The 22,359-nt window shown below is 47.3% G+C and overlaps 1 protein-coding gene across 8 annotated transcripts; it reads right to left on the bottom strand.

The window, feature by feature from the left end:
- Nucleotides 1–992: 992 nt before the first annotated feature.
- LOC100193646 (basic helix-loop-helix (bHLH) DNA-binding superfamily protein) lies at nt 993–4,210 on the bottom strand. Of its 8 annotated transcripts, none has more exons than XM_008668976.1 (5): nt 3,770–4,210; nt 3,387–3,639; nt 3,010–3,297; nt 2,748–2,921; nt 993–1,272 (listed from the first exon to the last, which is right to left on the bottom strand). In XM_008668976.1, the coding sequence occupies exons 1-5, from the start codon at nt 3,871–3,873 to the stop codon at nt 1,165–1,167; spliced, it is 927 nt and encodes a 308-aa protein (XP_008667198.1). In that variant the 5' UTR covers nt 3,874–4,210; the 3' UTR covers nt 993–1,164.
- Nucleotides 4,211–22,359: the final 18,149 nt, after the last annotated feature.

A 22,359-nucleotide genomic window follows, 5' to 3' on the forward strand; every position in this document is an offset into this window, starting at 1 on the left:
TAAAATGGGCTACAAGTAGACATAGGGTTAATGTGAAATTTTCTTTTTGCTGTAGCAAGTTGTTGAAATTGATTTTTTTTTTTTGTGATGCAGTCGATGAGGCTTCAATTGATCTGGTCCATAATAATTAATAACGTTGAATATAATTCGGAAGAAGTTGAGGCATTGGATCTTGCAGCACAACCAAAGTTTAAGGTTTTGATCTTGTGGCTACTGCATTCATTATTATAGCAAATAAGCTTTAAGATAGGATGATTGGGTGAATGAAGAACATATACGGACGGGCTGGATGGCAGTGTGCAATATTATTATTTGTTTGTTTTCAGGTTTATTCACAGAATGCGCATATTTGATCTTTAATATATAATACTCTTTTCCGTCAAAAAGAAGAACAATATGGACATATCGACTGAACGATGAGTACTGGAGTTAATTTTGGGGAATTGGGCCTCCGTTTGATGCAGTGTTCTAAGGCCCTTATTTTCTGTTGCCCATGACCTGCCCTGTTGGCTGTTGGTGGAGCCATATTCTTGCCATTTTATGGCCCGAGTGAGAGTTGGGCAATCGTCCTCGAGTTTTGGGCTGGACGCTGGTCCTTGTCGTCGCATACAATTAGCCGATGAAATATGCAAACAGAAATTGACACATAACATTGCCTGTAAACACATGAAACATGACACAGAAGAAATTCTTTGCTAGCTCACCTCAACTCCAACATCGGCGTCGAAGAATCTGGATAGCTGCGTCTCACAGTAGCTCAAATTGAATATGTAAATACTTCCTCGGTTCACAACAAATATATAACGTAGTTGACTTTTTTTAAAAAAATTTGACCACTCATTTTATTCAAAATATTTATTCGAAATTTTAAAATTTAAAGTCTAATAAAATAAAATCACAACAAAATAAATGATAACTCACGATTTTTTCTGATAAGACAAGATGAGTGGTTAAAGTTTTAGAAAAAATAAGTAGTATTATATATTTGTGAATGGAGGTAATATATGTAAATATAATGTGACTCCTATTGTACTTCAGGCCAAGAAATGGCAATGATATCATATTCAAACATTCCTGAGGTACATCATTATTGAATCGGACAGTCGAGAGTGCTGACAACGACAACAACACCAGGTGTTGCTGTCCAAGATGCCACCGCATCAATCATCCCAGTAACTCATGGACGACTTGGTCAGCGTTAGCGAGGACGTTGAGCCGAGCGAGAGCAGCCAGTATCGCCTCCTTTAGCCGAGCGCCACCTGTTTCTCCTGTCTAGAGAACAACACCTTTTGCGTTATATGAGAGCAAAGATAGAAGTGTAGGCTCCGGGTTGGGCCTACATCAATCAATTCATGGTAATGGTACATATATTATATACATGAATTAAAAAAAATTAGAACTACACATAATGACATGATATTCAAACATTCGCCTGAAAAATAAAGACTACCCCGCCTCGCGGTTCTCTTCCTCTATTTTTGAGGCGATATCAGGAAAACTACCATTCTAAATTTTGAATACACAGTCTCTAAATCCTGCATCAGCCCCGGAGTGTAGCTAGTTTTTTTTCCACAGATATAGGTTAGAGAATTCTGCAGTGGCTTTGTTGTTTCTTTGTGTAGTAGTGTCCCCAGTCCTTGGCCGTCCATCCTCTCGTCAGACCAAGTAGTGCAAAAACACAGAACGTCTGACGGCCATACAATCAGTTTAGTTCACAGAATTTTGATCCTGGTTCATCCTTACGGTGTACCAAAAGGTGGACCGAATTTTACTTTACTACTACTAGTTCCATGTATCCAAACAACACAGGATGACAGATGCAGTCGTTTAAACTGCAGTCACCTAAGTTTTCATTAAAACATTAATTGAATTAACCAACCGAAGTTTTCATCTAAAGATCGAACTATCGACGAGTTTAAGGGATCCAGACCGACCCCAAATAGTGCGGCTTTCAGTTTCAAGATCATATTTTATTATTTATTGATTTTTAATAATCAGTTTAATAGCTGCATACATGATACATAAGTGAGTTTTCAATCAGCAAGAGGGTGACATGCCCCTTTTGGCCTACATGTATGTATAGGGGCGCCTGCCAATCAAGGGACTGTTGACGACTTCACGTTCAAGAAAGCCACCTGGAGATGGCATCCAAGCTAATGACGGTTCCTCTCACTCCACTGATGACTGACCCCAAAGATTTATTCTTTCGCTATCTTTTGGTCTTTGTATAAAGTTAGTGTGTGTCTATGGATCGTATTTTTTGCTTAATTTTGTTCTTCTGCTCTATAGCACTAAAATAATAATCTGAGAAAAAACATGACTAAAAATAAAAATGAGTACACCAACAACTAAAGCCACCACCTTAAAAACCGATTTATTAATTCTTCAGTGCTATCACTGACACGAAGGCTTCTTCAATCCTTCACCGTCAGTAGAACAAAATATAAAATGTCGCGCGCCCGTTTCCCACGCAGAAACTTGACGTACTTTACTAGTCGTCGATCGGCCAGCACTGATGAAACCTCGAGACCAACATCTACTCCGGCTCCTAATTTTTGCCGAAAGGACGACGACGACAACCACAACGGAGCACCATTCCGTACGTCATCCCGCGCGACGTCACCCCGGTGACGCCATCGGTTCGCGAGTGCCGAAGCTGACTTCTCAGGTAGGCACGCACACGTACAAGGGCAACCACAGTAATTTCCGTCGTGCGGCAAGCTGTAGTTAGCAGGCTGCTTAATTACCTCCACGAACAGTGTGTGGAAGACAGTGTCGCCGCGCGCGGTGATGGTGGCCGTGACGACCCGGAGGCGCAGCGGCTCCAGTGCGAGGCAAATCTTGCCCACGGCGTCCCTGCCCCTGCTGCACCAGAGGCTCACCACCGCCACCCTCTCCCCTGCCTGCGAGACCTGCACCTGCTGCGACCCAATCTCAATCATCATTTACTAATCGGGCTCTCGAACAATTCGATCGCTTGAGCCAGTCAAGTATCTACTATATTATCACCTCCAGGATTCGGACTGGCGGAGATGACGAGATGGAGCTCGTCGGGTTGTCGGTGAAATACACGGACGGCAGTGGCACCGCCCTCGGCTTCTTCCTCCAGGGGACGCTGTCGACGTCGTACGCAGCACCCCCAGTGGCGGCAGCGTCCTCCGTCTTGACGGCGGCGGCGGCGGCGGTGCCGTCGTCAGAAGACTGGAGAACGGATATCTCGGCGAGCAGTCGGCGCTCCTGCTCCTGCAGATGCTCGATGTGGGCGATGGCGTCCCTGACTATGGACGCCTTGTCCATCTGCGTAGTGCGTACACCAAAGAAGTCGATTAATTACCAAGCTGTCTCCATGACCATGCACGCACAGATAGATGCAGTGCTCTGACGACCTTGGTGATGTTGGGCACGACGCTCCGGAGCGCGTAGAGCCTCTCGTTGAGCTTCCTGCGGCGGGTCCTCTCCATGTCCATGTTCCTCGTCGTCGTCGTCGTCACGCCCGGAGGCGGCGGCGGCGACGGAACCACCGCCGCGGAACAGGAGTTGGCGCCCTCGGCCGAACTGGAGTAATCCTCCGCCGGCCGGTTCGATGAGCAGAGCCCGGATACGGGCTCATCAGCCTCGTTCGTCGGCACGTACATGCTGCTGCCCGCGCGCACGCACCAAGAAACCATTATTCATTCGTCAGACCACTGGAAGAAGGAACAAGGGAAAGAAGAGAAGAACCGAGTGATCCACTCTTCTCCGGTAGATTAGCAGCAGCTGACTGAATCACCTGTCGACGATGTCGGCTAGGTCGAGGGGTTCAAGGAGGAAGCGCGGAGGCGACTGCCAGTAGAAACCTCCGCAGCCCATGGCCACCATGCTATCTGCCTCCATCGGCCTCAACAGATCGGCCACTTCCTCACTATTGCCTTGAGTCTACCCTGTCAACTGTTTGTTTGCGCCTGCGGCCTGCCCACTGATCGAAACTCTTGCCCTTTCACCTGATCTAATACATTCATGTGGCTTGAGCTATCACCACAGGCTTTTGAGCATATATAATCGCATAAGGGCATCTAGTCTTTAGTGCTAAGCAACGCAATCCAAAGCATTTGGTGCGCTGGAAGGATGTAGATGTGCCGCTTGGAGAGGGGATCGGAGTAGAACGAAGGGAACGCCGATAAGAGGCTCTGGGTGGCTGCGGGCTACGGCACTTGGCAGGATCGATACCAATATACCATGCCGCATGCGCCTGCCACTTTATCTTCTGATTTTATTAGCGCCTGCCACATGTTAAAAAACCCTAAACCCTAAAACCCCTAAAGCAAACCGTAAAAAAATTGTTGGAAAAAATGCAAAATGAGCCCTTCAACAGCTCTCCTTTTTATCCTCCATTATCTTGGCGCCCCGAATACATAGCATTTTCTCCCTCAAATTTCCATGTCTCAGCACACGTCCATCCAATTGTTTCCAACTATTTTTTTTTTGTCTCACACGCTGCTTACGCATGGCTGAAGGAATTTAGGATTAATTTATTAGCAGCCTACCGCAGGTTTAGAATTATTTAAGAATTTTTTACAGGAGACCCTAATATTAAATTTTAAGGAATAATTTTTAACAGTCTTTTGGAGTTGCTTTCATAAAGTTTACCTATTATTGTTTGGCACAACTTAATACTTGTCCGGAAACCATGTTTTCTCAAAATTACGGTTTTATAATACTATACTTTGCAATTGTCGTAGAAATACGACAGGTTTGACAACTGTAAAAATACTATGGTTTTAAGATACATTGTTTGATTACAACATTATAAACCATATGTAACAAATTGTTGGCGCCGATCTAAGCTCCAATCACTACGAGATGTACCAGTGGCGGTGCTCTCTGCGACAGCGTGGACGGTCCGTAACCTGCGGCAGGAGCTGGTCTTCCCTGCACCGAATCCGGACGGTCCACGCCTGGTGGCCGGACAGTATGCGTGTGCGTAGGGGCGGCGGCGTTCGCCAACAGCACCTGGATCTCACTTTCGGAAGGGACCCCATCAAGGAGGAGAGACCCTAGGGTTTGTCTTGGAATCGGTAGACCATCCAAGACACCTCTAGACGATGTAGAGTCGAAGAGAGATGAAGATTGAGATGAACAAAGTTGTGTTATTGTCTACTCCTAGGGTAAAAAGTAAAGAACGGAAAATATATCGATCGTAGTTCGATTGTTTGTCTCCGTAATCGGTCGTTGCCCTTCATATATATATATATATATATATATATATATATATATATATATATATATATATATATATATATATATATATATATATATATATATATATATATATATATATATATATATATATATATATATATATATATATATATATGGGAGGTCTGGACCCGTTCCTAGGCGTTTGCCAACATCATCCGCGGGTTTAGAGGGATAAACACACGCGAAAAAGGGATTAGTTACTCCTGATCCGATCTAATCATGGACCATACACACCTAAAGGCAGACCGTCCGGTCTTCAGGGTCGGATCGTCCGGTCGTGCCCAGTGCCACAAATAGCGCTCAACACATGCCCCTACCTTTTGGGGAAGCTGAGCAAACCAAAAGCATTGGTGATATTACTTCAGGAAGCGATCTGTCACACCCGGTTTTAGAAGGCAAACCGAATGCGAACCATGTACGTGCCAGGATCAGTTATTCACGTACACAGCAGTTACATAATATGGACATCATCACTCAGTGCTCGAAATAGTATTAAAAAGGGATAATAGTCGATTACATCATACGTCTGAGACGTCCATATAGTTCTTACAATAAATCAAAGTGCGAAAACGAAACGTAGATAGCACGGCCTTCACAGGCAGCCGACTGGGGGTTGCCGCTAACCCACACCTAGAACTCGTCGTAGTCTTGGAACTCCTGGAAGTCTCCTTCCACAGCTTCATCTTCGCCTGAGCAGTGGTTGCAATGCTGACAACCTGGGGGGGGGTTTGGTGTGTAGAGCAAGGGTGAGTACACATCAACATACTCAGCAAGTATCCTGTTTGGCTGTAGTGGACTAGCTTTATGTGGGGATAAGTCAAGCAGTTGCTTTTAGTTGGTCAGGTTATTACTTACTAGTAGAAAGCCAGGTTTTAACATTAACCCAAGTTATTAACCCAATGTATCCTTTCCAAACGGAAAGAATACCACTTACCAATACCATAGTCATAACCAAAACCATCAATCTCATAACCACCTGTAAACCAAAAGGTCTCTTATCAAGTACCACTAATCACTGGAGCTCCCTTGGCCGCTCATAACCGTGAGCACGGCTGATATATCAGTTTCATAACACTCTGCAGAGGTTGTGCACTTTACCCACAAGCCGTGATTCCCTCTTGCCTCGGGCCGATCAAACCCTTAAACACTACCAAGGTGAATAGGCAGGGTTTCACTACGTAGCCTTTACAAAGATTCCCCGGGGCTGTAGCCACCCGTTAGGTTTCCTAAATGCACCGCACTCCTCCCCAAGGGGCGAACCCAAACTTGGCAGAGCGAGCCGCATACACCGAGCCCCATTGACGGCACGACGGCTAAGTGAACTACATCCCGGATCCTCTAATTATTCAGCTAAGGGCACCCCATTCCACCCTCATGGTTGCACTGTTTTCCCGGGCGGTCATCCATAGAACAGGTCCTTACGGAGAGGCACTCGAGAAACCGCTCGAGTCCCCTTGAAAACCACAAGTATAATCATAAAGAAGAATGGGAAAACAGCGTATCATAGATAATCACATCATGTTCATTGATTAGAGTTGAGCAATAGCATCAGACTAAGTAGTAATAATCCGACCCAAATAGGTAAACAAGGACATGGATAACAAAAGCTAGTCAATCCTTAGGTATAAATGTGTAATGCGGGAGGTGAATTAAAGAATGAATAGGACAGAGATAGGTCAAAGGACACTTGCCTCCACCAACCGACTGCTGCTCAGGGGCTTCTCCTGCGAATTCCTCGGGCTCTTCGACCGAATCGTTCTCTATGCGAGCGCAAACATACATACATCCATCCACATATTTAATACAAAAGAACAGTACACCATACAAGATAACAAATAAAGCGAATATGCATCAAGTATGACATTCGATATCGCATTTGTTATGGTTAGAAAGAAACAGGAAAGGGTCTCGCAGGGGGTTAAATCTTATGCACTAATGACACAATTGGTTTTTAACAAAATAATTCTGTTATATATATTTATATATACTAATGGAAACCTAATCACTTTTAGTTGATCAACATTGCACAGGGTAAACAATTAACTACGTGAATCAATAGCATAACGGAATTTTAAATTAAACTTCCTATTTTCCCATAGCATGAACAGCGATTAGCCTACTTAAAATACAGTAATTATAATCACAGAAAGTAAATAAAATAAAAAATAAAATAAAAAAAAACAGAGGGGGGGGGCGGTTGAACCGGCCCTAGGGCGGTTGAACCGGCCCTAGGCGGGGCGCGCAGGGGGCGGCCGAGCGGCCGAGCAGGGGGGGGGGGGGGCGGGGCGGCCGAGCGGCCGAGCCGGCCGAGCCGGCCATGGGGGCGCGCGCGGGGGGGGGCCGGGGGCGCAGCCAAGGGGCCGAGCGGGCGGGGTGGGGCGGGCGGCCGAACCGGCCATGGGGCCGAGCGGCGAGAGGAAGGGGAGGGAGGAGAGGGGAAGGGAGGAGAGGGAGGAGGGGGGGGGCTCACCGGCGTCGGGGATCGACGGCGAGGGGCGGCCGGCGGCAGGGGGCGGCGCGGCGACCTAGGGCAGGGGGCGGGTAGGGGGTAGGGGCGGCGGCCTAGGTGGGGAGGGAGAAAATGAGGGGGGAGAGGGAGAGGGTTAGGGGATAAGGGAAAGAGAGGGGGGGGCGGCTGGGCCTATTGGGCCCAAGGGGGGGGGGGGGCGCAGGGGCCTGGGCCGGCCGGGGTCGGCCCACGGCGCGGGAGAGAGAGAAAAAGAGGAGAGAGAAAGAGAGAGAAAAAGAAAGAAAAGATCTCCTCCTCATTTTCGAAATCCGATCTTTCTACATGCATGCATTTGCACTTTCAAAGCAATCAAAAGAAATGCAAGGTTCGGCATGGTGCATCAAACAACATAAGGTATTTAGGGTTTTTCCTACACGGGAGATCCAAACCGAATCCCGCTAAACTTTGAAAAAGGTCAAGGTTTAGCGAGGGAAAAAGAAAAGGGAAAGGTAACGCCCGAATTTTGGCGAGTAAAGAAAAGAAAAAATTCAACTGCAAAATTCGGGGCGTTACAAACCTATCCCCCTTAAAAGAATCTCGCCCTCGAGATTCAGGGCTGGCTAGCAAAGAGCTCCGGGTACTTGGCCATCAGATCATCTTCACGCTCCCAGGTTGCTTCTTCCTCAGAGTGGTGACTCCATCTGACTTTGCACATTCTGACGGTCTTCCTTCGGGTGACTCTATCTGCAACCTCAAGGATCTGAGCTGGCTTCTCAACGTAGGTCAAGTCCTCCTGGACCTCAAGACCTTCCACTGGCAACTGCTCTTCTGGCACACGCAAGCACTTCTTCAACTGAGACACATGAAAGACATCATGCACAGCAGACAAATTCTCTGGCAAACTGAGCTGATAGGCCACTTCTCCACGTCTTGCAAGAATCTGATACGGACCAATGTAGCGGGGTGCCAGCTTGCCTTTGACTCCGAATCTTCTGACTCCTCTGATCGGTGACACTTTCAGATAGACAAAGTCTCCGACTTCGAAACTCAGCTCTCTTCTTCTTGTGTCTGCATAGCTTCGCTGCCTCGATTGCGCTATCTTCAGATTCTCTCGGACCATCTTGATGTTCTCTTCGGCTTCAAGCAAAATGTCTGGCCCAAACACTTGCTTTTCTCCAGGCTGATCCCATTGCAACGGAGTTCTACAACTCCTTCCATAAAGCGCTTGAAACGGTGACATCTTCAAACTGGCCTGGTAACTGTTGTTATAGGAAAACTCTGCATAAGGCAATCGCTTGTCCCATCCGGACTGATCTTGCAACGCACAGGCTCTCAACATATCTTCAAGAATTTGATTGGTTCTTTCAGTCTGACCATCTGTCTGTGGGTGATAAGCTGAACTGAAATTCAGATGCGTGCCCAAGGCTTCATGCAACTGCTGCCAGAAATGAGAGGTGAACTGCGTTCCTCTGTCTGACACTATCTTCTTTGGCACACCATGAAGACAAACGATCCGAGACATATACAATTCTGCCAATACTGCACTGTTGTAGTTGGTCTTGACAGGTATGAAGTGGGCTGACTTGGTCAAGCGGTCCACTACTACCCAAATGGAATCGTAGCCGGCTCGAGTGCGAGGCAATCCGACTATGAAATCCATACCAATTTCATCCCATTTCCACTGAGGGATCTGCAACGGTTGCAACAATCCAGCTGGTCTCTGGTGTTCTGCCTTAATTCTTCGACAACTATCGCACATAGCCACATGCTCTGCGATTTCTCTTTTCATTCCGTACCACCAGAATTTCTTCTTCAGATCCTGATACATCTTCTCACTGCCAGGGTGAATCGAATAAGCTGTCTCATGAGCTTCCTTAAGAATCAACTCCCGAATAGACTGGACATTGGGAACACACAAGCGGTCTTTGAACCATACCACACCTTCTGCATCTTCTCGAAAGTCTTTGCCTCTGCCATCTAGAATCAATCGCCGAATCTCACTGATCTTCTCATCATTTTTCTGCGCTTCTTTGATTTCGCGCTCCAAGGTAGGTTCCAATTCAACTGTGACTCCTCGCGAATTGTTCAGAAACCCGAGACTCAACCTGTCAAACTCCTTGGCCAACTCATAAGGCATCGGACGAGCGACCATCAGATTGACTTGACTCTTTCTGCTCAAAGCATCTGCCACTACGTTTGCTTTGCCTGGATGGTAATGAATCTCCAACTCATAGTCTTTAATCAACTCTAACCATCTTCGTTGCCTCATGTTCAACTCTGACTGAGTGAATATGTACTTAAGACTCTTGTGATCTGTGTAAACATCGCATTTCTGTCCATACAGATAGTGCCTCCATGTCTTCAGTGCGTGAACCACTGCTGCCAACTCTAGATCATGGATTGGGTAGTTCTTCTCATGAACCTTCAGCTGTCGGGACGAGTAAGCCACAACTCTTCCCTCTTGCATCAACACGCATCCCAAACCTGTGTAACAAGCATCACAATACACCGAGAAGGGCTTGTGCACATCAGGCAAGACTAGGACAGGCGCTGTTGTCAACTTCTCTTTCAGCGCTTCAAAGGCCTCTTGGCATTTCTGGGTCCACTTGAATTCAACCTTGTTGCCTAGCAACGCTGTCATTGGTTTCGCAATCTTCGAAAACCCTTCAATGAATCGCCGATAATATCCGGCCATTCCAATGAAACTCTTGATTCCTCTAGCATCTGTTGGCGCTTTCCAGTTTAGAATGTCTGCCACTTTCTTCGGATCCACAGCCAATCCTTCTTTGTTGATTATGTGACCCAAGAACAGGACTTCACTGATCCAGAACTCACACTTGCTCAACTTTGCATACAACTGGTGCTCTCGCAATCTCTGCAACACCATCCTCAAATGATCTGCATGCTCTTCTTCACTTTGAGAATAAACCAGAATGTCATCAATGAATACCACCACGAACTTATCAAGATAATCCATGAATACACTGTTCATCAAGTTCATAAAGAACGCTGGTGCATTGGTCAAACCAAAAGACATCACTGTGAACTCATATAAACCATACTTGGTAATGAATGCCGTCTTCGGAATGTCCGAAGGTCGGATCCTGAGCTGATGATAACCTGACCTCAGATCGATCTTGGAGAACACACTGGCTCCTCTCAACTGGTCGAACAGATCTTCTATTCTGGGCAAAGGATACTTGTTCTTGATCGTGACCTCATTCAAAGCTCGATAATCAATACACATCCTCTTGGTGCCATCTTTCTTCTCCACAAACAAGACAGGGGCGGCCCAAGGCGAAGTGCTTGGCCGGATGTAACCTTTCTCTGACAGCTCATCAATCTGCTCCTTAAGTTCAACCAACTCTGGTCCAGATATTCTGTAAGCTCTCTTAGAGATGGGGGCGGTTCCAGGAAGAAGCTCTATAGCAAATTCAACTTTCCGCTCTGGTGGCATACCCGGTAAGTCCTTTGGAAACACATCTGGGAATTCGGAAACAACCTTGATACTCTCAATTGGGTCTGCTTCACTGCTATCAACGGCCATCTGATAACAACTTCCTTTCTTTGGCTCAGGCGGGACTAACTCGGTCACCACTTCCTCTCCTAGTGGGGACACCAACTTGATTGTCCTTTTATCACAACTGATAACTGCCTGATACTTATCTAACCAATTCATCCCTAGGATGACATCTATTCCCTGAGTACCCATTACTATAAGGTTGGCGGGAAACGCTATCCCCCTTATTTCCACACTTACATTTAAACAAATGCTATCAGCTCGAATTCTACCACCAGCTGAGTCAATTTGAATAGGGGTTGACATGGTAGTAATTGAAAGATTATGTGCTTCTACCCATGATGCAGTAATGAAAGAATGTGTTGCTCCAGTATCAAATAACACTTCTGCAATATGGGAATCGACTGGGAACATACCTACTGTCATGCCGGGGGTCTCCTGAACTGCTTCAGCTTCCAAGTGGTTCAGTCTTCCATGATTATAACGCGGCTGAGGGCGATTGCCTGCTCCAGGCTGAGACACATTCTGCTTTGCTGGGGCATTGGGGCCTGACTGCTGCTGGGCTGCCTTCTTCGGACATTGCATCACCCAGTGGCCTTGCTCTCCACAGTGGAAACATGCCCTGTTTCCAACCTGAGCTGGTGCTGCCTGACTGTTCTGCTGATTTGCTGGGGCAGGAAGACGAGGTGTCTGCTGATTCTGCTTCTGAAACTGACCTCCTGACTGATTGCTCTGACGGTTCTGGTACTGATGCTGAGGATACTGCCTTTGGAACTGCTGATACTGCTGACGCTGCTGATGCTGCTGAGGTGGACGCTGGTTCTGCCTGAACTGCTGAGGTTGATTGCCTGAGAAACGGGGACGGCTGCTGCTTCCAGGCTGGGGTCCACTGATCTTGCGCTTACGATCTTCCATCTCCTTACGCTTCCTTTCTGTCATGATTGCTCTGTCAATCAGGTGCTGGAATGTCGGGAAGGTGTGATTCATCAGCTGATACTGCAGAGGGTCAACCAAGCCTCTCAGAAAACGGTACTGTCGCTTGGCGTCGGTGTTGACATCTTCGGGAGCGTAGCGAGACAATTGCAGAAACCTGTCTCGATACTCGCTGACAGACGATGACCCTTGCTTAAGGGCCAGGAACTCCTCCTTCTTCACTGTCATCAGACCTGCAGGCACATGGTACTGACGAAAGCTACCTCTGAATTCCTCCCAGGTGATGGTGTCGGGGTCGGCATGGGTGGCGAGGTAAGACTCCCACCATGACTGGGCTGCTCCTCTCAACAGACGGGGACCATACAGAACTTTCTCCCTGTCATCACACTGAGCGGTATGCAACTCCCGCTCCACAGTGCGCAGCCAATCTTCAGCATCCATGGGGTCAGAAGAGTGAGCAAACGTTGGTGGATGACCCCTCATGAATTCAGCACGCTTGTCTCTGGGCATCTGAGGCATCTGAGGCTGGGGTGGTGCTTGCTGCTGTTGCTGCTGCTGCTGCTGAATGGCGGCCAGAGTCTGACCGATGGCTTGAACTGCCTGAGTCTGCATCAGAAACATCTGCTCAATCGACATCGGGGGCGGGGGCGGCAGCTGCTGCTGCTGGGGCGCCTCATCTTGCTGACCGGCTTGCTCCTGCTGAGCACGCCTTCCTCCTCTGCGCCTGTTCTCTGACATCTGCAGAACGCAACCACACATCAGAACTGATCTGGCAAATCTTGCAGCATAAGAAAAGAGAATAGAATTCCTCAACAGCACTGAACAGATGAGCATCTTCACTGATCTCCAACACAGACCACACAGCTTCTCAGATAAAGAGGAAAGTAGAATAAAGGTTTTCCCAACTATATAACTAACTTTATTAACATAGTATGTAAACCAAAATGCAGGGGATACCCACACTCTGGTGACAATCATTACAAAGATCCAAACCAAACATAGTTCACCATGACAAACATAAATGCACAGGGTATAGCAAACTACCCTGTCTAACTAAAACTAACTAAGACCGAGTCTAACACTAAGACTGAAGCTTCCATGTATATATATTTCGTATTAATTACAAGATCCAACTCTAACGATCTATGGTTCTAGGTTGATCTTGGTCTTGCAGGCGGGATTGCCATAAGACTGGTGTCCACGCTGAGGTGAGCGGTACGGGTGCTGAGTCCCGACGGGAGCGGGGGAACCACCATCCAGATAACGACGTTCCGCGCGCTCAGCCCGCAGCTGGGCGATCTCAGCACGAGCCCTACTCAGCTCATCTAATGCATGGTCCAGCTCCGTGTTTAGCACGGCGGCTAGGTTGACTGTGCTGCTCAACCTAGGATTGCCCTCACCGACAGGTGAGACAATCACGCCTCCTGTGCTGCCAGATGGACGGCGGGGGTAATACTTCAGGTCAAGACCGTCAGCTGCCCCACCGAAAACCGAGCAGTAGTGCGAAAGCGCACGCCGTGCAGCATCTTGCATGGCTGCCTCAGCTGAGTCCCGCTCAGAGATAGAATAGTGCTCTGAACAGGCCTCTGCACCCTGGAGACTGTCCTCCGGGCAGCGCACCAAGCAAGTCGCCTCCCAGCGGTCCGGGTAGACCCCGCGACTGTGCTGGTAGACCACACAGCGATACTCGACGGACCAAGTATGCCGGTCAAATGCCCGACGTAGCAGGGTGTCGAGCGCATCGTGGAAGTGACACCCGCGAGCAGCGTCGCGAGTGATGGGTCGAGCAACCCATCCTTCCGGCTCAGGGTTAGCAGAGAAGTCGGTGTCGTGGCTCGAGCTGTCGTCGCCATCTCCGTCGTCTGGGTCTCCTCCAGCAGCTACTCCAGAAGCTGGGGCGCCCAGGGGTGGTGCAGGGGGCGGCTCCAGAGGAAGCACAGGGGAGCAGCTCCTCACAGACTCTATCTCCTGGTGGAGCGAGAAGGAAGAGCTCTGCTGCTCCTGTCGTCGACGCTCCTGCTCCTCACGCAGGCGGTGGTGTAGTCTCTCCAAGTGGCTGGACTGTCCGGCCACGGGACGGCGAAGCGGACGCTCAGCAAGGCGGGAGGGTAAGAAGGGGATGACTGACTTTCGTGCAGTGTGTCTAAGTCGAGCCATCTACAAAAGACATCGCAAGCAAAAGGGTAAGAATAGAATTAATATGACCAGCAAGTAATGAATCATAAATAAATGAAGGATCAGAATAAAACATAATTTTCAGCAAGGTATAATATGTAGTAGAACATAGGTTTGGTCAGTAGGACCAACTTTTGAAGGGATATCAAAGTCAAGGAAGAGACAGAGGTCTATAGTCCTTAGAACGACCATTCTACTCTAGGTTAGCGGTCCTACAGTCAGCACGGCTTTGATACCACTTATAACACCCCGTCCAATCCCTGGACCGGCGGTACTTACTCCTGGCAGCTCTCTAGGATCATATATTGTCCCCACAGACCAACACGAGTCTTTTGTGCGCACTTTGTCCTCACTCATGCGCACCCGAGAAAACTTCCCGGTCGGTCACCCATCCCAAATTGCTCCAAGCCAAGCACGCTTAACTTGGAGGCTTTTTCGAGATAGGCTTCCGAAAAAAAAGATGCACCTTGTTGGTATGATTACACTATTAATTCTATTAAGCCTTGGGCCAGGACATCCCATCCCAGGGGCCAGGATATCACAATCCACCCCCCTTAGAAGACCGACGTCCTCGTCGGTCAACCCCAATCCAGGAACCTCCCCTCTTGGCCACGTCTGTATGTCTAGTGCCGTCATATGCCATGCCATGTAACCACTCCGGGCCCACATGCGCCATGCGCCATATACCCGAACCCCCTAGCCCACACACGCCCGTGAAACCGCGAGGGTCGGCTCTGATACCACTTATGTCACACCCGGTTTTAGAAGGCAAACCGAATGCGAACCATGTACGTGCCAGGATCAGTTATTCACGTACACAGCAGTTACATAATATGGACATCATCACTCAGTGCTCGAAATAGTATTAAAAAGGGATAATAGTCGATTACATCATACGTCTGAGACGTCCATATAGTTCTTACAATAAATCAAAGTGCGAAAACGAAACGTAGATAGCACGGCCTTCACAGGCAGCCGACTGGGGGTTGCCGCTAACCCACACCTAGAACTCGTCGTAGTCTTGGAACTCCTGGAAGTCTCCTTCCACAGCTTCATCTTCGCCTGAGCAGTGGTTGCAATGCTGACAACCTGGGGGGGGGGGTTTGGTGTGTAGAGCAAGGGTGAGTACACATCAACATACTCAGCAAGTATCCTGTTTGGCTGTAGTGGACTAGCTTTATGTGGGGATAAGTCAAGCAGTTGCTTTTAGTTGGTCAGGTTATTACTTACTAGTAGAAAGCCAGGTTTTAACATTAACCCAAGTTATTAACCCAATGTATCCTTTCCAAACGGAAAGAATACCACTTACCAATACCATAGTCATAACCAAAACCATCAATCTCATAACCACCTGTAAACCAAAAGGTCTCTTATCAAGTACCACTAATCACTGGAGCTCCCTTGGCCGCTCATAACCGTGAGCACGGCTGATATATCAGTTTCATAACACTCTGCAGAGGTTGTGCACTTTACCCACAAGCCGTGATTCCCTCTTGCCTCGGGCCGATCAAACCCTTAAACACTACCAAGGTGAATAGGCAGGGTTTCACTACGTAGCCTTTACAAAGATTCCCCGGGGCTGTAGCCACCCGTTAGGTTTCCTAAATGCACCGCACTCCTCCCCAAGGGGCGAACCCAAACTTGGCAGAGCGAGCCGCATACACCGAGCCCCATTGACGGCACGACGGCTAAGTGAACTACATCCCGGATCCTCTAATTATTCAGCTAAGGGCACCCCATTCCACCCTCATGGTTGCACTGTTTTCCCGGGCGGTCATCCATAGAACAGGTCCTTACGGAGAGGCACTCGAGAAACCGCTCGAGTCCCCTTGAAAACCACAAGTATAATCATAAAGAAGAATGGGAAAACAGCGTATCATAGATAATCACATCATGTTCATTGATTAGAGTTGAGCAATAGCATCAGACTAAGTAGTAATAATCCGACCCAAATAGGTAAACAAGGACATGGATAACAAAAGCTAGTCAATCCTTAGGTATAAATGTGTAATGCGGGAGGTGAATTAAAGAATGAATAGGACAGAGATAGGTCAAAGGACACTTGCCTCCACCAACCGACTGCTGCTCAGGGGCTTCTCCTGCGAATTCCTCGGGCTCTTCGACCGAATCGTTCTCTATGCGAGCGCAAACATACATACATCCATCCACATATTTAATACAAAAGAACAGTACACCATACAAGATAACAAATAAAGCGAATATGCATCAAGTATGACATTCGATATCGCATTTGTTATGGTTAGAAAGAAACAGGAAAGGGTCTCGCAGGGGGTTAAATCTTATGCACTAATGACACAATTGGTTTTTAACAAAATAATTCTGTTATATATATTTATATATACTAATGGAAACCTAATCACTTTTAGTTGATCAACATTGCACAGGGTAAACAATTAACTACGTGAATCAATAGCATAACGGAATTTTAAATTAAACTTCCTATTTTCCCATAGCATGAACAGCGATTAGCCTACTTAAAATACAGTAATTATAATCACAGAAAGTAAATAAAATAAAAAATAAAATAAAAAAAAACAGAGGGGGGGGGCGGTTGAACCGGCCCTAGGGCGGTTGAACCGGCCCTAGGCGGGGCGCGCAGGGGGCGGCCGAGCGGCCGAGCAGGGGGGGGGGCGGGGCGGCCGAGCGGCCGAGCCGGCCGAGCCGGCCATGGGGGCGCGCGCGGGGGGGGGGCCGGGGGCGCAGCCAAGGGGCCGAGCGGGCGGGGTGGGGCGGGCGGCCGAACCGGCCATGGGGCCGAGCGGCGAGAGGAAGGGGAGGGAGGAGAGGGGAAGGGAGGAGAGGGAGGAGGGGGGGGGCTCACCGGCGTCGGGGATCGACGGCGAGGGGCGGCCGGCGGCAGGGGGCGGCGCGGCGACCTAGGGCAGGGGGCGGGTAGGGGGTAGGGGCGGCGGCCTAGGTGGGGAGGGAGAAAATGAGGGGGGAGAGGGAGAGGGTTAGGGGATAAGGGAAAGAGAGGGGGGGCGGCTGGGCCTATTGGGCCCAAGGGGGGGGCGCGCAGGGGCCTGGGCCGGCCGGGGTCGGCCCACGGCGCGGGAGAGAGAGAAAAAGAGGAGAGAGAAAGAGAGAGAAAAAGAAAGAAAAGATCTCCTCCTCATTTTCGAAATCCGATCTTTCTACATGCATGCATTTGCACTTTCAAAGCAATCAAAAGAAATGCAAGGTTCGGCATGGTGCATCAAACAACATAAGGTATTTAGGGTTTTTCCTACACGGGAGATCCAAACCGAATCCCGCTAAACTTTGAAAAAGGTCAAGGTTTAGCGAGGGAAAAAGAAAAGGGAAAGGTAACGCCCGAATTTTGGCGAGTAAAGAAAAGAAAAAATTCAACTGCAAAATTCGGGGCGTTACACGATCGTTCAGCATCTTGCCACACACTAGGGTGATATTGCTTTAGGAAGCGACCGTTCAGCACCTTGGGCAAGTCTTCACCTTGCAATGTTTGTAACACGCACTACAACAGGTACAGTCATTTTCGGCGGCCAGAAACCGCCGAAAATAAGCCACTTGCCGCCGAAAATAAGCTATTTTCGGCGGCAAGTGGCTTATTTTCGGCGGTTTCTGGCCGCCAAAAAAAACTGGCCGAAAATAAAGCTTTATTTTCGGCGGCCAAAGCCTGGCCGCCGAAAATAGCTTATTTTCGGCGGCTGCCTGTCTGGCCGCCGAAAATAATCTGTTATTTTCGGCGGCTAGACAGACAGCCGCCGGAAATTAAAAATGCCGAAAATAAAATACTTATTTTCGGCGGCTAGACAGACAGCCGCCGGAAATTAAAAATGCCGAAAATAAAATACTTATTTTCGGCGGCCAGGAGGGGCCGCCGAAAATTACTTATTTCAGAGCAAAAAAATTGAAAAAAAATCGAAAAATAACAGAATTTCATACAAAATTCATACAATAACAGAAATTCCATACAATAACAGAAAATTCATACTTTAGTTCACAACCTAAAACTTGAGTCCATACAAATATAAAGTCCACAAATAGTCCATACAAACATAAAGTCCATAAATAGTTTATTACAACACAGTGCGGCACAAAGCTAACTTAATCACACATTGGGGTCGTTGGAGTTGTGTCCACTACCTCCAGAAGCCAATAACTGGTCGACGAAGTCGTGTAACGGGTTTGGATCCTAAAAAAAAGATGACATTAATAACGGCATTGGTTACATGTATAACGACTATTCAAACAAATTGTTTCTCAATGCAAACTAACCTCTCCTGCATAAGCTCCCTCCCCTGCATAAGCTCCTCCTGGTGCTGGTATGACCGGTGGTGGCGTGTTGTGGCCCATGACCCCGGATCCCTACAAAATCAAGTTTAGTAAAGATTTGAAATTAGGTTGATACAAACGACAAGTCTTAACTAAATTGAATAACCTGAGGTGGAGGTGGAGGTGGCGGAGCATGTAATCCCCACTGAGGCATCGGCGGCTGAAATTGAGGGAAAACAAATGGTTGCTGCTGTGCCTGCTGTGGAAACCAAGACTGTTGCAAATATAATATATTAGTTATAGAACCAATATCGAGCGTGTTGAGAATAAATAAGACACTCACGTTCATTGCTTGTTGCGCCTGTGCGTTGTAAGCAGCCATGTACTCTGATTGCTGTTGGAGAAATGCCATTTGTTGTTGCCGCATCTCTTCACGAAACTTTTCTTGCTGCTCCCTCATAGCTTCCTCCATGCTAGATACAGAGCGGCGACTACGGCTGCTACTACCACAGCCCGCCTGCGACGAAGAGCCGCCACGAGAACGCAACTCCGTCGAATCGATTACACCGGTAAACATAGAATATCTTGAAGAACAAGAAAATTAGCTATTCGGTCGTAGTTCCAATATTATTGAAAACAATTCACAAGTTCATACCGTCCATGCGCCTTGCCTCCAAGTGAATGCACAACCTCAGCGTCGATGGTAGGCGCTCCTCGCCAATCGTAGTCTTCTCCATACTTCTTAACCATCTCCTGCCCGTATGTCTCCTGCAATACAATATGAAGGTTCAGCACACATTGTAATTTATAGCTATATGGCAAGAAAACATAAATCATAACAACAACTAACCATACGCTCAACGGCCGCTTGACTACACAGCTCATCGGAGATTTCACTGTTTTTCGCTCGATGCCCTCTCCTATAAACATCGATTGGGCTTGGGACAACTCCAGTTTGAGCCTCCTGCAAATATATGAGTTCAATCCTGTTTCATTTCTGAGTAAAACAGAATACTACATACTCACCATTCGCTTAGCCAACCGAATGTGTCCATCAGCCCCATAGGTATGGTTGACTACGACCTCATCATCGTCCTCGTCCTGCTGATGGCGCTGCCTATGTCGATTTCTGTTTGACTTCTCAATCCACTCGGGCGAAGCCCATATCTCACACAAAGCCTTGTAAGCCTGCGGCCGGTGTTCCATCCATGGAAGAGTTACCTGCATATAAAGTGTTAGCTCAAAATTACATTCACATCTGAATGAGCTGTTAAATTAGATTTTTACCTCCATGTACTGGTCTACAGTCAAGTAGACATCTGAATATTGTCGAAAGTTGTTGATAGAATGACCTCGGCGCTTCATGTACGCGTTCACAACCTGTAGACGAGCATTGGAAAATGCATCCCTGCACACCTTTTTCGCATTTTTCTCTAATACTCGGTCTGCATGCTCTTGAGCGTCAGGTTCCACACGATAGCGTCTCTGTCCAACATCGAAAATAAAATTAGTTCACAAACAACTAATAAATGTTAGGTTGAAACAACTAATAAATGTTAGTTCGAAAAAATTACCCAAAAGTCGTGCTTGACGGCGCCTTGAGCTGTTCCATATGTAGCATGTGGAGCTAGTGCGAAGTGCGACCAGCTAGTGCAAGGAACCACCACACCTTTCGGGTCGGTGACAATTCCTGGGTTATGTAGACGACAGAGGTTACCTAAGACTTGATTAACCTGTCTATGGTGACCTCGACCGTCAAATGACGTGTCTTCCCATTGGCTGCATGACAAAAAACAAGAAAGTCATGTCATATATATAGTGTAAAATAAACAAATAAGTAAGAACAAAGTGGCCAAACGTGAGTACCTATCACCAACCGGGATGATCAGTACTCGAGCTTCAGATTGTGCAGGCGCTGACGGAGGTAGGACAAAGTGGCCCTTCCGAGTGCCCCTTCGTCGAACGATAGGAGCCTCGGTGGTATCGTCATCCGCCTCAGCATCTATGCCCTCATGGGCCTGCTCGTCCTCCTCGTCATCCTCCTCATGGGCCTGCTCGTCCTCCTCCTCATGCTGTTGCACCTCCTCCTCGTCGTCCTCCTCTTCCTATGCACATGAAATAGAGACACGTAAAAATTTACATAAACATTTACATAAGATCAATTACATAAGTGACTGACAAATAAGATCAATTACATAAACATTTACATCGGTACTCCGTTGTAGAGCGATAGGTGTATCACGTAGTTCTGGCCGAGCGTGTCTCAGCAACGCCTCCTGTCTGCTCTGGCTAGAAGAACTCCCTTGGAAAAGGGAACGTGCACCAGGGAGTATCCTGCTAGCCGCATTAAGAAACCCCCTAGCAGTGCGCTTTGGTTTATTCCTACCACTCATCCTGTTCAATAGAAAAACATTAAATGTATTAGCTCCATAAAATTAAGTGAACTAATAAAAAAAATCAAATAATACATCACATAATATGAAATTTTGCATTACACATCAAAATTCATCAGAATCACGATCAAGGAGTCTTCTTCGATCCAAAGCTCGCAATGTGGCTTTTTTGTTCCTTGGATTTCGTTTTCGTTTCGGTGCAACACACTCATCAGTAGTGACATCGTTACGGTCTCCGACTAGTGAGTTCAGTGCAACACCCTCATCGATAGTAAAAGTAGTTGGCAATTCTTCTTCTTGATAAACATCATCGGCCTGTTCGTCTTCGAATTGATAACCAGCAGTGCAAGGAGTATGTAAACGTTCCCTAGGGTTCACCTTATGAACTACCCACCATGCTTCAAACTTCGGATTTGGGTACGACATATAGTAGACCTGCTCGCACTGGTGTGCAAGGATAAAATTATCATGGCCTCGAAGTCGTTCCTTGTGCTTTACTTCAGTTATACCATATTGACTTTGTCTAATCCCATTAGTGCTGTCAAACCAATCACATAGAAAGAATACTAATTTCAAAGGTTTGTTCCCTGCAAAATTAAACTCTAGGATGTTTTGAATGATGCCATAATAATTAGTTTCTCTGCCGAGTGCATCGAGTGCCCTAGTCAGAACTCCGGTGTTACGTGTGGCTGCACGAGGACGAGACTTTTCAAATTGGTCTGAACGAAAACGAAAGCCATTCACATCGTATCGACCAAATGTTCTGCAAGTGACCGTCCCATAAGATAGCTGTCTCAAGTCCTCGTGTATGTTAGGAGTCTTTGTGCACTGCAAATAATATACTGTTAAAATGACTACCTCGCGTAAAAGGCTAAATGACATGAAAGTAAGGAATATAGAGAGTTTACATGCTCGCGAAACCAGTCAACAAAATTAGGTCTTCCTTGCCTCCCATGTCGTCGCATAGTATCTAGTTGTTTGCTTGTAGGCTGATGGGAATAAGTCCAATTTTCCTCGTCGAACTTACTGTCCGACAAATAAGTAATTAAATATGGCTCCTTTGGTAAAGAAATTAAGGGGTAAAATAAAGACTTACATGAAATATGGCTCCATCTCGTCCATATTAGAGTACATGTATAGCAATGCGGACATTCTTTCATCCATGCTAAGGTGGTAGAACGTGCCCTTACTAGTACTTGTGCCTCTCCATTGGAAAATGTTGAGATCACTGACAGGAGGTTCCTCATCGACATTGTATCGCATGGTAGCAGCATAGACATTATGTTCCTCTGCGAAATACACACTCGTGAAGTATGAAACCTCCTTTAGCAAAAAAGCTTCAGCGATGCATCCTTCTACTCTAGCCTTATTTCGAACCATGCCTCGCAGGTTTTTGA

This window comes from Zea mays, chromosome 2 (genome assembly GCF_902167145.1).
Source record: "Zea mays cultivar B73 chromosome 2, Zm-B73-REFERENCE-NAM-5.0, whole genome shotgun sequence".
NCBI lineage: Eukaryota > Viridiplantae > Streptophyta > Magnoliopsida > Poales > Poaceae > Zea > Zea mays.